The 17,157-nt window shown below is 39.4% G+C and overlaps 1 protein-coding gene across 1 annotated transcript in view; it reads right to left on the reverse strand.

Annotated features, from left to right (window-relative positions):
- Window positions 1-4,368: 4,368 nt before the first annotated feature.
- Window positions 4,369-17,157, reverse strand: part of LOC121413932 (beta-4C adrenergic receptor-like) — a 29,175-nt gene continuing 16,386 nt past the window's right edge. Inside the window, exon 2 of the mRNA XM_041606946.1 lies at window positions 4,369-5,880. Coding sequence (XP_041462880.1) covers window positions 4,809-5,867 — 1,059 coding nt within the window. The 5' untranslated portion in view covers window positions 5,868-5,880 and the 3' untranslated portion in view covers window positions 4,369-4,808. The remainder of the gene's footprint in view (window positions 5,881-17,157) is intronic.

The raw sequence follows: 17,157 nt of genomic DNA on the forward strand, positions 1-17,157 counted from the left end.
CAATGATCCCCTTTCTCCATCTCCCTGTCTGTCTTTCTCTCTCCCATGTTTTTTTCCTCTCCCAACCCCTTCTCTCTCACATTCTCATGCACACGCCTTTGTCTCTGTTTTTCTGTTCTGTATTTAGCTTCTACTGTAGATCTCTCTCTCTCTCCTCCACACACACCCACGCACACACTCTCCCTCGACTTTGTCTGTCTGTGTTTCTGTATTTCGCTGCCCTCGATCTAGATCTCTCTCACCCACACACCCAAATGCTTCGCTGCCCTCGATCTAGATCTCCCTCACCCACACACCCAAATGCTTCGCTGCCCTCGATCTAGATCTCCCTCACCCACACACCCAAATGCTTCGCTGCCCTCGATCTAGATCTCCCTAACCCACACACACAAATGCTTCGCTGCCCTCGATCTAGATCTCCCTCACCCACATACACACCCAAATGCTTCACTTCCCTCGATCTAGATCTCCCTCACCCACACACCCAAATGCTTCGCTTCCCTCGATCTAGATCTCCCTCACCCACACACCCAAATGCTTCGCTGCCCTCGATCTAGATCTCCCTCACCCACACACCCAAATGCTTCGCTGCCCTCGATCTAGATCTCCCTCACCCACACACCCAAATGCTTCGCTGCCCTCGATCTAGATCTCCCTCACCCACACACCCAAATGCTTCGCTTCCCTCGATCTAGATCTCCCTCACCCACACACCCAAATGCTTCGCTTCCCTCGATCTAGATCTCCCTCACCCACACACCCAAATGCTTCGCTGCCCTCGATCTAGATCTCCCTCACCCACACACCCAAATGCTTCGCTGCCCTCGATCTAGATCTCCCTCACCCACATGCACACCCAGATGCTTCACTTTCCTCGATCTAGATCTCCCTAACCCACACACACAAATGCTTCGCTTCCCTCGATCTAGATCTCCCTCACCCACACACCCAAATGCTTCGCTTCCCTCGATCTAGATCTCCCTCACCCACACACCCAAATGCTTCGCTGCCCTCGATCTAGATCTCCCTCACCCACACACCCAAATGCTTCGCTGCCCTCGATCTAGATCTCCCTCACCCACATGCACACCCTAATGCTTCGCTGCCCTCGATCTAGATCTCCCTCACCCACATGCACAAATGCTTCGCTGCCCTCGATCTAGATCTCCCTAACCCACACACACAAATGCTTCGCTGCCCTCGATCTAGATCTCCCTCACCCACATGCACACCCTAATGCTTCGCTGCCCTCGATCTAGATCTCCCTCACCCACACACCCAAATGCTTCGCTTCCCTCGATCTAGATCTCCCTCACCCACACACCCAAATGCTTCGCTGCCCTCGATCTAGATCTCCCTCACCCACACACCCAAATGCTTCGCTGCCCTCGATCTAGATCTCCCTCACCCACACACCCAAATGCTTCGCTGCCCTCGATCTAGATCTCCCTCACCCACACACCCAAATGCTTCGCTGCCCTCGATCTAGATCTCCCTCACCCACATACCCAAATGCTTCGCTTCCCTCGATCTAGATCTCCCTCACCCACACACCCAAATGCTTCACTTCCCTCGATCTAGATCTCCCTCACCCCACACCCAAATGCTTCGCTTCCCTCGATCTAGATCTCCCTCACCCACACACCCAAATGCTTCGCTTCCCTCGATCTAGATCTCCCACACCCACTCACCCAAATGCATCCTTGCTCACCATCCACGCTCCTTTTTTCAACTGCCACTCCAATCGTTTTATCATTATAATTATCCTCGCAGTATTGAGAGATAGAGCACCTATCAATTTCGAATGGTCATTCATGTTTTCGAAGCTCCAACCTCCCCAAAACCCGGCCCCTGTAGACGACTATGAATTAACACAATGCATAAAAAGGTTTCATTAGAGTTAGAAATAATGAGCTGCCAACACGAAAAATACTAAATCCAGAAAGAAAAACAACCACGAAGCGGGAAGGCGAATTAAACGCCCCATTTCCCCCCCCAAAAAAAAAAAGAAACCTTCCCGAGGAAAACGGACAATCACTATTATTGAACCTCGATAGCAGCCGCGTATTTCGCGAAAAGAAGGGGGCACGTGAATCTCGGAGTATTCATAAACATAAAACTGCGTCCTCACATTTTGTAATCACACTTCTTTTTACACAATCTTCCGAGAAAAGTGGGAAAGAGATTCAAGAGAATAGGAAAGTCATTTCATAGAAGCATGACATAATTAAAATAATTAAAATTTTGGGCAGGATAGAAAAGACAGTGATAAAATCGCACCCATCTCATACCACTTCTTTAAATTAACCATTTCATGCATACTCAACATATTTTTTTTCAGCGTTGAAGTCCTGCTCTTATTATCTTTATTTCTTTCCTTTTTGTTTCATATCCTTCGTGTTTGTTTCCCTTGTCATTTGCTCTTGTTCTTTGTTTATTATTATCGTGCTGTCCTATGTCCTGTTACCTCTGTGTCCGTCTTCGTAGGCAATTCTACAATAATTATTTAGAAAGGTCCACACACTACAAGCATATGCTTTTTACTGGATCCCGCCATTTTCTCAGATCTTTACATTGTGAATTATAATTTGCTTTTATATAATAATTGTTTTACTGATGATTGTATACCTTCCTCAATTTATATTGTTTGTATAAGTTTCATTTGCAAATGTCATGGCAGTCATTTACGACCATTTTATTTTGTTCTGTGAAAATGATATAAAGCAAATTCGAATTTGAAAAAAAAAGAGATAGGACGTTGGATCGGAAGGTCATCACTAATGGGTGATCATAATGTGCACCCCAAACCTAATTAATTGTATCGCAATTATAATCATTTGAGAAGGAAAGTGCAAAAAAAGATATCGTAAATCGATTTCTATTGAAAGTGCATGAGAGGATCCATTTACCCTTTTGAAATCCTGGGAACGGGCATTATAAATCAATCGTACGACTGCCAATAAAAAGTTGATAGATAAATGCAATAAATCTTGCGTGTCGGCTGTACATGGTGAAAGGAACGCATGACTAGTTTCATGTTTCACATCATTCGGTGTTTGTGATGATGGTGATTTTATTTGTTTGACCTGATTGCTAGGTAAGCTTGCTTGTATATATAAAAAAAAAAAACCAGAGAACCGAAGGCTTGAGGTCCTCTGCGATGATCCTGGTATGAGGATAAATACTTTGTCGCAGCTTAAAGGGGAATGAAACCTTTGGAACAAATAGGCTTGTGTAGAAACAGAAAAATCAAAAAATAAGAATAAAGAAAGTTTGAGAAAAATCGGACAAATAGTGAGAAAGTTATGAGCATTTGAATATTGCAATCGCTAATGCTATGGAGATCCTTATATTGGCAATGCGACAAGGATGTGTGATGTCACTGATGAACAACTTTCCCTTTGGTGGACTATAAAATACCCTCAAAATGTCTCTTTTTGCTTTTTCTTATGATGATACAAACTCTTTATCCATGATGTATTCTTAAAAAAATATGTATTACATGCCCTCATGTAGACAGAACACATGATTTATGGATAAATGTGATAAAAGAGGCAATTCTAGTGAAATATATACTAAAGTAATGGGGAGAGTTGTTCACAAGTGACATCACACATCTTTGTCGCATTGCCAATTTGCTATCTCCATAGCATTAGTGATCGCAATATTCAAATGCTCATAACTTTCTCATTATTTGTCCGATTTTTCTCAAACTTTCGTTGATCTGTTTCTTTGATTTTTCTGTTTTCACACAAGCTATCTTGTTCCAATGGTTTCATTCTCCTTTAAGGGCACTAACGCACCAAGTGGGAATCGAACACGTATCACTAGATTGACAACGATAGACGATAAGCCAAAGATCGACAGACGTTCCTATGTTTCAAATTCAGCTGCTGCTATCAAATCGGTTGAGCATGCAGCCTGCATATATGTGACTTTAGTACGGGGAAACACTCTACAACGCACAAATTCCTTTGAAAATGCACGTCAAATCACAATGGAGAGCTGAGAGGCTTTTGTGGAAAGTTGGTGGACCGGGACAGCATCGGAGTCTCTTGACTCTGGACAACGACATACTTATTTGCAATTGTTCGTCAGGTGCAAATGTCCTGATGATCTGCTAACGTCCCAGTCCACTTACTTTCGACAAAGGCCTCTCAGCTCCCCATAGTGATTTTAATTGCATTTTCAAAGGAATCAATGCGTTGTAGAGAGTTTCCCCGTAGTAAATGCGAAAACTAAATTTACGCGCGTATGACGTTACGTAATATGACACGCATCTTTATTACACCCCACCCCTCCCCCTTGACAATCAGTTTAGTCATGACCTTTGACATGGAAGGAAGACAATATACTTTGAAGTTTAATTAGGTATTAGTTTATATTTGCATGTCTTGATTCTTATTCGACTTCATAGAATAAGAAGACAAGTGCTCTAAAAAACCACCTCCGTGCGTAACAAAAACGAAAAGGTACATGCCTTTTATTTCGGTGATTATCTTATGATTATCTGATGGTATAAAAATAACATATTTACATCATTCTATAAGTCATGCTATGAAATTATGAGGTCTATGCTATTCCAGATCATCATGGCAACACGGATTCCGAGTAGGCTAATATTATTAAATTTTTTCATGAGTCTCTGGCGCAGTATGCCATATCATGAAAATAAAAATATATTTCGTTATAGTTCTCTTGCATGATTGGCGGGAATGATTATGTTCCTAGAGTAAGATTTCACTTATTACGTCAATTTCGATTTTATTCTAGCCTTTTTTGCAACAAACTTGAAAGACCGTTGTGATCTACACGAGTATCTCGTGGGATGTTGCCTTCCTCAAGTCTGCGAGTGAACACCTCAGACATCCTTTCAGTAGATTCCGCGCCAAAGTTCTGTAAGAACGTTTCGTAACCGAGTAGATGATCACATTGCAGAGTGGATTCAGAAGGAGGGGCCAACACACTAACGCTCGGATGATGATCGAAACATCATCGGTCACCATGGCAATGTATATTTGGCAAATTGTAAAGGGTGCCCAAGCCACGACATAGGTTCCTGTGACCATGAGGGTCATACGTATCGCTCGGTGGTTGACCGCCGTCTTCTTGTTTGGCGCCTGGGCTGTTCTGCAGTCCTGTAAGCCCGCTTCGTCGCTTCCGTCAATCTTAGAGATTGGTCTTTGATTGGTGAGTTCCTGGACCTGAATGCGCCTCACGTGTCTCCTACTGATGCAGATTATCCTGGCGTACATGATGGCCAGGATCGGGCCAAACGACCAGATGCACACAGAAAAGATAAGCAGCGAATACACAACGAATTTCGGCTCGTTGAAGGACATGATGCACGCCCCGAGTCGCGAATAATCCACGATCCCCACGCCGAATGGGTTGACGAACATTATAATGAGTAGGAACACGAACTCGGCGAGGCACAGACTTGCTGCGATGATGGCCGCTTTTTGCCGGTCCATGATCGCCATGTAGCGGAGTGGGGAGGCTATGCTGAAGAAGCGATCCAGATTGAGGAGCAGCAAACTGGCAGAGGATAGACCAGCAACGAGGGTCATACCGAACCCGAAGATCTTGCAGACGACATCCCCGAAAGGCCACCCGTCTAGGATGGCAGATGGCAAGGCGGGTAGGAGAACGACGCCGAGGATGAGGTCGGCGACGGACAGGCAGTTGTAGAAGACTTTGCTGGCTTCGTTGATGTCGGGGAGGCGAGGGATAACGATCAGGTTCAGGATGTTGGTAGCAATGATCAGGGTGGCAAAGACAAAGATGACGAGGCCTTGAAGAACGAAGATGAGACTGGAACCACTGTCTTCCTCGCCTGGGCTTTGCGTGATGTTCAGTGTCTCCATGACAAATGTTGACCTGCAAAACAAAACAGATCGCATGACATTATATTACTATAGAGTTTATGTAAAAGCACCTTAGGAGAAAATTATAAAAATGTCACACCTTATCATGTAAATACCCGTACGTCATGTACGTCGATGGTATATATTTGCTAAAATTTCCTGGGTCCCGTAACACAAAGGTTAGCGAAGAATCGTAGGGGAAGGCGGGGTAAGTTGTGACAGTTTTTGCTTTTTGCATGTTAGAATTGATATGATTAATAATCTTGTCGAAATAAGTACCTTGCCTTGAAATTTAATTCTTCTGAAATATTTTCCACCTATATATAACTTTCTATCCCCACACTGAAAGTCATCTTGACCTTTGAAAAAACGATGTCAAATGGCTCAACTTGCCCCATATATGGGGTAAGTTTGAGCCACCTTCTGGGGTAAGTTGAGCCACAAAAACTATGTACAAAATGTATGAGGGGAGAACCAGCATGTCAAATTTTTGTTTTAAGTCTTTTCACTTGCTAATTCTCTATGAATACTAACATCCTTTTAAAGGAAAAGAGCATTCATGTAAATTTGCTCCTTTCAGCCAGCATTTCAATCGATTTTTATGGTTTGTTTGTTTTTTAAGATACATTACCATAGGAATTATCATGGCTCAACTTGCCCCATGCTGTTTGGCTCAACTTACCCCAGTCCGAACTTAGTGCGATAATTTTGTATCCACACATTTATCATGCATCCATCATATAAAAGACTATGACAAGAATGAAGATCCATACCTGGACTAATAATGTTGTTATCATGTCTTTATTATATTTAAAGACGTGTGTGTTTATAAAGCACTTATCTATTTCACACTCTTTTTTACTTTTTTGGCTGAAATTCATATTTTTCCCTCTAAAAAACTACTTTTTGTTTCAAAGTTGAAAACAATATGGTGGGGTTAGGGGTTATTCTATGGGTCATCAATACATGACACCACCACAATGTCTGACTCATTCATTATTGGCCTGGGGCTGGTGGCTCAACTTGCCCCTATGCTCAACTTACCCCGCCTTCCCCTACGCATGATTTTCAGGATTGATTGTACATTGCAGTCAATGCAATCAATCGTTAAACAAAAATGTTTGATGATGATTGCTAAACTTTGTGTTACGGGGCCCATGATGGATGTTTCATAAAGCTCTTCTTAAAGTTACGAGCGACTTTTACGATGGACGATCTGGTGACCCATTCTTAAGCAGGGTTTCCACTTTGGCGAGTTAACATCGCGAGTTATGGCGAGTTATAGCGAGTTGCCAAAATGAGGCACTCGCGATAACTCGCATAAAGCTCACCATGAAGCTCGGGATAACTCGCGACAACTCGGCATGACTCGGCGGAGCTCGTTCAAGCTCGGGACAACTCTCCTTGAAGTCGTGAGCAGTTTCAAAATTTTTGAACATGTTCAAAAATTTTGCTAACTCGCTGTAACTCGTGCTGAACTCACCTAAACTCGTTGTATACTCGCAGTACTCGTAATAACTCGTAAGAAGCTCGAGATAACCTCACAATAACTCGTAATAACTCGCCACATCTGAGTATACGCGAGTGCGTTCCGAGTTTTCAAGAGCGAGATACGAGCATTGCGATCGTTTTACGAGTCAAGTGGAGGTGCCCACGAGATTAGCGCGACTTTAGATCGAGCACCCCGAGTTACAGCGAGTTTCGAATGAGTTTATTCCGAGTGCGTGGCAAGGGCTCAGAGGCATGCCGACTGAATGATAAATGTCCAGTGATCTATATTTTCCCCACATATAAACCCTTAAAAAAAGTTTGGAAATCTGAGTTTGGCCATTAATTTCTCCCAACTCCAAAATTTACACATTGCATATTTAACATCATTTAAAAGGTCATTTGATTTTCTTTACAATGATACCATGCTTGTTATGATCATGTCATAAAAAAAGAGCGAAATTGAAAAGTGTTGGATGAGGTCTGAAGTAAAAAGCTGCAAAACGAGCAGAAATAATCATGGAGGGTCAATACAGAACATGATTCTTTTGTCTGTGTCAATACAGATGAAAATCCATTGGCCCTGCTTTTTCATTTCATAATGTTTTCTTGTGGTTTATGTTTGTTTGTTGTGTGTTTGCTTGCGCAGAGGTATGTTTGATTCCATTTGAATGTTGATGTTAAGGTGCATGAAAACAATTGCTGAGAATCTCACTCATCATCATGGATGAAAAGAACAGTGACTTTCAATATTATGTCATTTTGCAAATTTGAATTTTGACCTTGCCCCACATTTCAAGGCACTGCACCTCCATGTGAGCCAAAATCACATCATGGAAAGTATCATTTTAAAGAAAATTAAATGAACTATTCATTGATATTAATTTAACATTGATATTTACTAAAACCGAGGCGGGATTACCGATCAAACTCAAAAGAAACCGCTTAAAAAACTCACTCATCACCACGGAAAAAGGAACAGTGACTTTCATTATTGTGTCACTTTGCAACTTAATTTTGTATTTTGACCTTGCCCCACATTTCAAGGCACTGCACCTCCATGTGAACCATAATCATATCATGAAGGGTATCATTTTAAAGAAAATTAGATGATCTAATCATTGATAGTAATTACAATTGATATTTATTAAAACCGAGAAGGGAGTTTATTTTAAAGTGAACATTTTAACTGACCCACGCAATGTACAATTACTTTTCAAAAGGCTGCATTGTTACAACTTTCAACAAAATAAGGAGAGAAATATGCCTCGATCCAAAAGACCCAAGAGTTGTAGCCATTCAGGTAGGGAAACAGCGAATGAAGATGACATTCAAACAAGGGTAGAAGAAGTGCAGGAATAGACAATTGAAACGGAAGAAAAGTTCAATGACGAGCAGGGGAGCAGAGCCACGGTGAAAGAACAAGACATCAAACTAGACAAGGTCCAAGTGGAGCGCCTCTGGCAGTCTAACCTGCATCACGCTATCCAATATAGTAGCAGTGCTGACTTTGAAAACTACTATAAAATAATTATTCACAAAACACCATTCATACAATGATACAATACTACGTTCATTGACAATAAATGACATTTGACCTTTATCATGTGACCTAAGACTTCAGTTGTCAGTGATACTTGATTACCCTATATCCACATTTTATAAACTGTATCTAAACTTTGAAAGTTATGACAGCAATATAGTATTAATCTCCAAAATGGCCAAAGTTCAATAACCTTAAATGACCTTTGACTTTGGTCATGTGACCTGAAACTGGCATGAGATGTTCGGTGATACTTGACTACTCTAATATCCAAGTGGATGAATCATATCCATAAGCTTTCAAAGTTATGATGGTAATTCCACAAATACCCCCAACATGGCCAAAGTTCGTTGACCTTAAATGACCTTTGACCTTCGTCGTGTGACCTGAAACTCTCACAGGATGTTCAGTAATACTTGATTACTCTTATATCCAAGTTCAACAAATTTGCTACAGAGCAAAGAATCATAATGGATAATTCTGAAATCGAGAGAGTAGATCATTATATCTACCTTGGGCAACATGTCAGAATGGATCATGAACAACTGGAAGAAGTTAAAAGGAGGACAAGAGCTGGATGGATCGCTTTTGGGAATTTCAATGACATTATGAAGAGCAATATGCCAATTTGCCTTAAAAGAAAAGTCTTTAATCAATGTGTTATACCGGCAATGACCTATGGTTCCGAAACCTGGTCTGTAACAAAGAAAATGGAACAGAAATTAAAAACCACTCAACACAGTATGGAACGTATAATGCTAGGGATATCAAAACGCGATAGGAAAACCATACAATGGATTAGGAACCAGACTAAAGTAATAGACATAATCAAAGCAATTAAATCAATGAAATGGAGATGGGCTGGCCACCTTGCAAGATCACATGATAATAGGTGGACCAAACGCATCACAGAATGGAGACCATGGCTAGGATCACGAAATCGGGGTAGACAGAAATTGAGATGGAGTGACGAGCTCACAAAATTCATTGGTATAAATTGGATTGCGTCAGCACAAGACAAGCACCTTTGGCACCAACTTGAGGAGGCCTTCGCCCTGCAGTGGGCTGAACATGGCTGATATGATGATGATGATATCCAAGTTTTATGAATCAGATCTATAAACTTTCTAAGTTATGATGGTAATTCAACAGATCACCCTAACATCACTAAAGTTCATTGACCTTTAACCTTGGACATGTGACCTGAAATTCGCACAGGATGTTTAGTGATACCTGATTACTCTTATGTTCAAGTTTCATGAATCAGATTCATAAACGTTCAAAGTTATAATGTTAATTTAACAAATACCCCAATTAGCCAAAGTCCATTGACCCTAATTGACCTTTGACCTTAGTCATGTGACTTGAAACTCAAGCAGGATGTTTATATATTCTTTAATAACCTTATGTCCATGTTTCATAAACTAGGTTCATATATTTTCTAAGTTATGATGACATTTCAAAAATTGAACCGTAGGTTAAGATTTTGATGTTGATTCCCTCAGTAAACATGGTCTAAGTTCATTGACCGCAAATGACCTCTGACCTTGGTCTTGTGACCTGAAACTCAAGAAGGATGTTCAGTAATGCTTGATAAACCTTATGGTCAAGTTTTATGAACTAGGTCCATATACTTTCTAAGTTATGATGCCATTTAATTTCAAAAACTTAACCTTCGGTGTTGACGCCACCGCCGCCGGAATCCATCTTTGAGTGCCCAAAATGTGCATATCTCGTCCCTTGGTCGTATGAAACTCTTATCACTCGTAACAAAATCTTGATAACTCGTTCATAGCTCGCTTTAAGTCGTATAAAGGTCACCGCAACTCATACTAAGCTCGGCCTGACTCGTTTCGCGCTCGGTTCACTCGTACAGCGAGCGTAGTGAACTCGATGTTGAGTCTTTTGTCACTGAAGCAAATTCCAGGAAAAAATGTAAATTTCACGCGAGCTTGTGCGAGCTATGGCGAGTTAGAGCTCGCGCAGCTCGCGTATGACTCGCAACTCCAACTCGCCAAAGTGGAAACCTTGCTTTAGGAAATTCATCAACAGCAATGAAAATCTGATTTACCGAGAGAAAGGATCACCAGTTGCTCGCAACGGAATGGGAAGGATGATCTTGGGGGCCCATCCATGAACTCACATCATTCTGTGATTTATTTTCCGTTTTAAAATGGAAAGATCTCTATTTCAGACGGCGCCGGATGTGTGAATTATTAAAATGTGTTGGCTGTATTGCTCCCCCATATTTTAGTGAACGATTTATTAATTACCTAATTATGATATAAGTCGACTAGATCAATGTCCACTGCCTGAGCCACAGCCTCCCTTCAGGTAAACAGTGCTCCTCTGGCACGATGACTTTTCAGTACATCGGGACTGACCACGGAGTAGAATAATCTTAGGAAAGATCATCGCCAGACAATGTCCCTCAACTCATCCCATGCCTCTTTTAACGAATGAAAAAATCATAAGCCTTGCAATGCAAGAGGTGCAACATATTATAGTAGTTGATAGATTTATATTCTAATTTAAAACAACATTATAATCTCTACTTACATTATTTCTTAATCAATTGAACAATACTCTGTTACCAGTCATCCTCCCTTTTACTGTTAAATCGTTTTTGGCGGTTTCCAATTGCCTTAACCTTTCTTTTTGTCTTAACTTCCTCGTATTTTCTCCACCTACGTTTCTTTTAGGGACGGTACAAGACACAGTAACCTTTTCTTGTAAGTGATTGTATTTCAATGTTTATGATATCAATCTGTTTTTTAGTAATACTGTAATACCTGTATATGCCATTTTCATTTATTTATTCTTTCTTAATAGTGTACATAATGATTTTTGTTTATCTCGGTGTTCTCAAGGACAACAGTTTTTCAATTTGACAAGCAGAAAAAAAGGTGTCACTAAAAATGGAAAGTCATTTGGCCCGCGTAAAATTTCAAATATTTGCTTGGACTCTCGAAGGGGGGGGCACACTTGTGCATTTACGACATAAATCACATTAAAAATATTGACTTTGACTTTCAAAAAGGAGGAGGCGAGGGCCGGAAATACACCATAGATCAATTTATTTTCATTTGGTCCAATACCATTTCGTCCAATCGCCAACTCGTTTACTATCATTTCGTCCAATAACCACATGGTCTAGTTGCCATTTCGTCTAATAACTAGCTGGCCTGATAGGAATTTAGTCCATAGACCATTTGGTCTAATTAGACTTAGTGTTAACTGGGCAAAATGAATGAAAATAGAACGAGTAGTAGACCACAACTGGTTATGAGACGAAACGGTCACTGGTGATTAGACGAAGTGATGATTGGACCAAATTATTATTGGATCAAGTGGTTGTTAGACGAAATGTTGATGGACGGACTGGCATTAGACTAAATGAATGTAGACCATGTGATGAGTGGACGAATTGGCAATTTACCCCTGGATTCACCACTGGTCACCTGACATGATAAAAATCGCAATATCTTAATGATATGCAATAGCGTGTTTCATCTTAAAGATTATGACCAATGTCGTGATACATTGTATACCGCACGCAACAGGGAATTAAGTGCGACTCTAAGTAAGACTTAAGTCTTTGTGAAACCACCCCGGTGTGACAGCACCTACACGGTTCCATCATTCATTCATCATAGTGTAATTAATGTAAATAGCACTGCAACAAGTAGTACAGTTTTCCATGTCATTATCCAAATAGGCTTAAGTCATGACCTGCGTTTATGTTAAATTAAGCAGGAGCATGTTAAGCTTTCACGTGAAGCTGGAGGCCTACCGTTGGGAAGTACCGTTTGAATTAAACCACTGATCATGATATCCTCTTAATGTACTTGATTAGATTTACGATTAAACTCTATCGTCAATATTGCAAATTTTCATTAAATATTCAATGCCAACGTGTCCATGGTCACGGTTTCCTAGTAGATAGGAAAAATAAAAAAACAAACTATACTCATGCGTTTATTTAGAGTGTAGATATCTTTGCATAATGACATGAATGAGAGCAACCATTTTTTCTTAAATTTCATTTTAAGGAAATCATAATAGCGAACAATGCTCAACAATACTATAGCCTCAAAACACGTGAGATGTGAAAAACAACACCTATGTTGTTCAACAATGCAAATTAACAAAACGCAATAAAAAAACGAAAATGTTTAACATTATGAAAAAGAAGAAATTAAAAACTCGCAAAAAATGCAGGTTTTCAATGGAGATGTGTATTTAAGACGTTCATGATGATGAGTTTTGTGAAGTCCATTTAGTGCATAACTGATAATAAAAAAAATGCGTAAGGATTATTTTTACGTAGAATACAAGTCATCAATTATATTACTTGACAGCGTACTTTCAAAATGACCAATATCTAAATACCAAATACATATAAATGAATGTTGGCATAGACCGAAAGACATTTGACCTCTATCGATAATATCAAGTTGTGGCAGTAATTACGTCGGGAATAATATCACCCTCCCCCTTCCTCAACTCTCTCATTACATCTTTCTTTCTTCTACACTCTTTCTCCTCTTCTCTCTCTTTTTTTCTCTCTCTCTCCCTCTCTCTGACTCTCTTCCACCCCCATCTCACTATCTCCCACTTTAAAAAAATGAAGTGCACGGGGACTTACGGGAAATCCCCCTCTTTAGTTCTTTTGTTTATCTATCTTTATTTCCATCTTTATCTTAAACACTATTCCCAACAATATTTGTTCTAAACCTCTTCCGAGCGATTTTCCTCATTCGATTTATTCATATCACTTTGCTGTATCAGTTTTGCTTATTCTCTTTTTATTTCCATCTCTGAGCGCTTTCATGATGCTCTCAATGATCTATGGCTTGTATAATTGTCCAATCTCAAATATAAAAGGCTAATATTGATTCACCCTTTCGATTTGGCTTTGCTTTGAAATCAATCTTACTTGAGTATGTCAATAAAAAAGTAATGAAGCAGTCTATACTATAGACATTCCATTTGCAAACATTATTTAATGAAACTTTGCTGAAGAGCATTATCATCATTGCTATATACGAAACAACATGAATAAATTAACCAAACGGCAATAAACCAATTTGATTTAAATCATTAATATTGTTTCAAACATTTACATTATTGAAAGACAGACATTAGCGTAAACGAATCCTTTGTTCGTAATGCTATTACTGTCAGGAAATAGGCTTGTTATATCTATCATTTTCACATTGCTAGATTTTCAGCCCAATGGCCAGTCACGGGCTACAGGTTTACCAATAAACTTGACACCTTAAAACTATCAGCAAAACGTGTAAATTAGATGGATGGGTGGATAATGATATAGCCAAAAGTATTGATGAAATTTTTAGAATTGTTTTACTTAATTGATTGATATTTTATCGTACTATATATATATATAAAACCCTACTATTTGAAGGTGGCATTTACATCTTAATGGTTCGATTACATTCTGACGTTGGCCACATCCAAATCAAACAAAATGCTTGAAATGTCACGTCTAAAAAAACACTTTCTGTGGTAAGAAAACGAATCCTCTCAATCACGTATCTATTAGCGTGAGGTCTTGATCAAATAGCCAACAGTCCAGAGGATCACATTCAATTATTACTCATTAACAAGCTCGGAACCAGAGGGGGATGGAGAGGGGGAGTGATGTTACCAGCTTTTCTCTATTGTTAAAATCCAGTGGCGTATATAATGAATTTTAAAAAAAACTGAGGGGGCCATGTAAGGCTCGGGTTAAAACATAGAGAGCAAAAGCTCTAAAAAGTCGCGAGATAAGTCAAAAATTTGCCTCTCTTACACTCTAAAAAACGAAGAGCTAATTTAGCTCTTAAAGAGCGTGTATAGTAACTGCACTTCGAAGTGCTGATTTGTCTAGTTCAAATTTCAACCAGAAAAATCAGCACTCTGAAGTGCAGTCACTATAAACGCTCTTTAAGAGCTAAATTAGCTCTTCGTTTTTTTAGAGTGTACTACGAAAGCGAATTTTGTGATAAATTTCGACAATTACATTTAGAAAGTAATAAGATCACCCTTTTTCCCTCTTTTCATTTTTGTTTCTTGGTGGAACTTTTGGGGGTACATAATGGTTGCCCCCCAAAAATTTACGTCAAGAATGTACGTAATCGCTATCTACTCCGTCCCGTATTCTGAACTCGGGTTTGACGTAGACCATGGTCCAACTCTGTGTTCAATTGAAGGCAAAACATGTCAAAATTTGTTCACATGGTATGTTTTTGAACATGTTTACTGTATTCTTTCATATTTCTTAATGGCGAAAACCATTATCTTATTTGTCCTTCCCAGACAGTTAAGAATAATTTGGGAGTCATATGAGCTAATTAAGTCGTCTCTCCCCCTATCAAAAATCCTGGCACCGCCCCTGGTGTTTGAGCAGGGTCGGATCCAGCACTCGGGGGTTTCATCGACTCACCATGATGAAATTTATTAAACTTTTTATAAGTCGACTTGGCAAGATAATACATCTCGCCATGTCGACGCAAAATTAACATTTTTAACGAGTTTTCGCACAGCGACGCGGAAGGAATCCTACATCACAGCAAATTCATGCAAGTCAGATCACAATGAAGTCTTTGTCGATAGTCGGTGAATCGGAAAAGCAGATTCACCCGACGTTTCAGAAATGACAAAAAAAAATCGCAAATGTGTCGTTTTTCCGACGAAACTATACTGTTTCGATTCACCGACCGTCGACAAAGTCTTCATTGTCATGAAGGGCTTTTGACAATAGATCTTCTACGTTCCAGAAAACGTCTGCACAGTGATTGCGAAAACTCTCTACGCTGTAAAAAGAAAACGCTATTCAAATTTCTAAGCACGTTGTTTAAGCCCGCTGGTGTTAAAACTGACACCAATTGGTGTTAATAGAGGACCACACCCTGAGGTGTTAAAGTTACACCCTAAAGATTGAACATAACACCAAAGAGTGTACATGTAACAACCAAAGGTGTTGTAATAACACCTATAGGTGTAAAACTAACACCAACAGTTTAACACCTGTGTAAAATAACTGGTGTGGTCATCTATGTACACCGGTTAACACCACAATTTTTGCTGTTCGTCACTCTAACAACTACTGTTGAAATTTTTTGAACAAGACAGTGTTTACAGGTTTTTAAACAATTCATTTAAAAAGGTATAAACGATTACAAAAAGTTTAAACAACTTGTTAGAGTGACAGGCTTATACAACGTGCTATTTTTTGTGTGACGTAACTAGTCATGACGAAAAAAAAATCTTATGATTCGACATGGCAAGATGATTTATCTCACCATTTTGACACAATAAGTCGATTTGGAAAAATAACATTTCTTGCCATGTTGATATGCTAATACTAGTAAATCGAAATGGTAAGATAATAAATATTTCGCTATCTCAAGTAGAAAGCACTGGTAGGCCCTGGATCTTGCAATGAACCAGGCAGGGATGAAATTGACCTTCCGGTGTGGTTTTCATATTCACCCGAAATCCTTTAAGTTCTTTAACCCTCTCCTAATGATCACTGAATTCATGTTTCGTTGCATTCAATCAATACATGACGTCATGGAGCAGAATACCGCGACTGATCGTTCGTTTCACGTATCCCTGACAACGCTCTCATCATAATTGATTCCTATTCCTAATTCCTTGCTGTTTGACATAAAAATCATCGGAGCATTCCTCATCCATCTTTAGCTACAATTTTATTCGAAAATTAGACAGCCATCCCAACTTTTATCAATTCAAGCCCCGATTTTTTTTTCTACATATTACTTCCCCCGTATAATATTAATAAATTCTCTTATGCATGAAGCTTCAACTGATGTACTGCATTTACAAAGGACTTTTGTAAAGGGATTAGTTTTAAGTAAGCATTGATTATTTTCTTAAACCGCTTACAGTCCGTAATTTCATTACGCACACCCTTGATCTCATAATACAAAAATAATTCTTTGCTCTTGCTGTATTGACTCTTGAGTGATAACTTCTCTATTACATTCATTTTAATCAAAATGTATTTCTAAAATGAATTCAAGGAATCTAAAAAAAAACATCTACCTTACACCAGTATTAGCAGGAACGTAATGATAACAACTTGCACTTTAATGGATAATAGATAATGGCGAAGTTATAACGTGGAAAGTAAAAAATAATATTGAATTATCTTTTCCTTCAAGTCAAATTATTCTAAGTTATTAAATGGAAATGTGTTTTGTATATACATTGTAGAATATGTTTCAATCA

This window comes from Lytechinus variegatus, chromosome 4 (genome assembly GCF_018143015.1).
Source record: "Lytechinus variegatus isolate NC3 chromosome 4, Lvar_3.0, whole genome shotgun sequence".
Taxonomy (NCBI): domain Eukaryota; kingdom Metazoa; phylum Echinodermata; class Echinoidea; order Temnopleuroida; family Toxopneustidae; genus Lytechinus; species Lytechinus variegatus.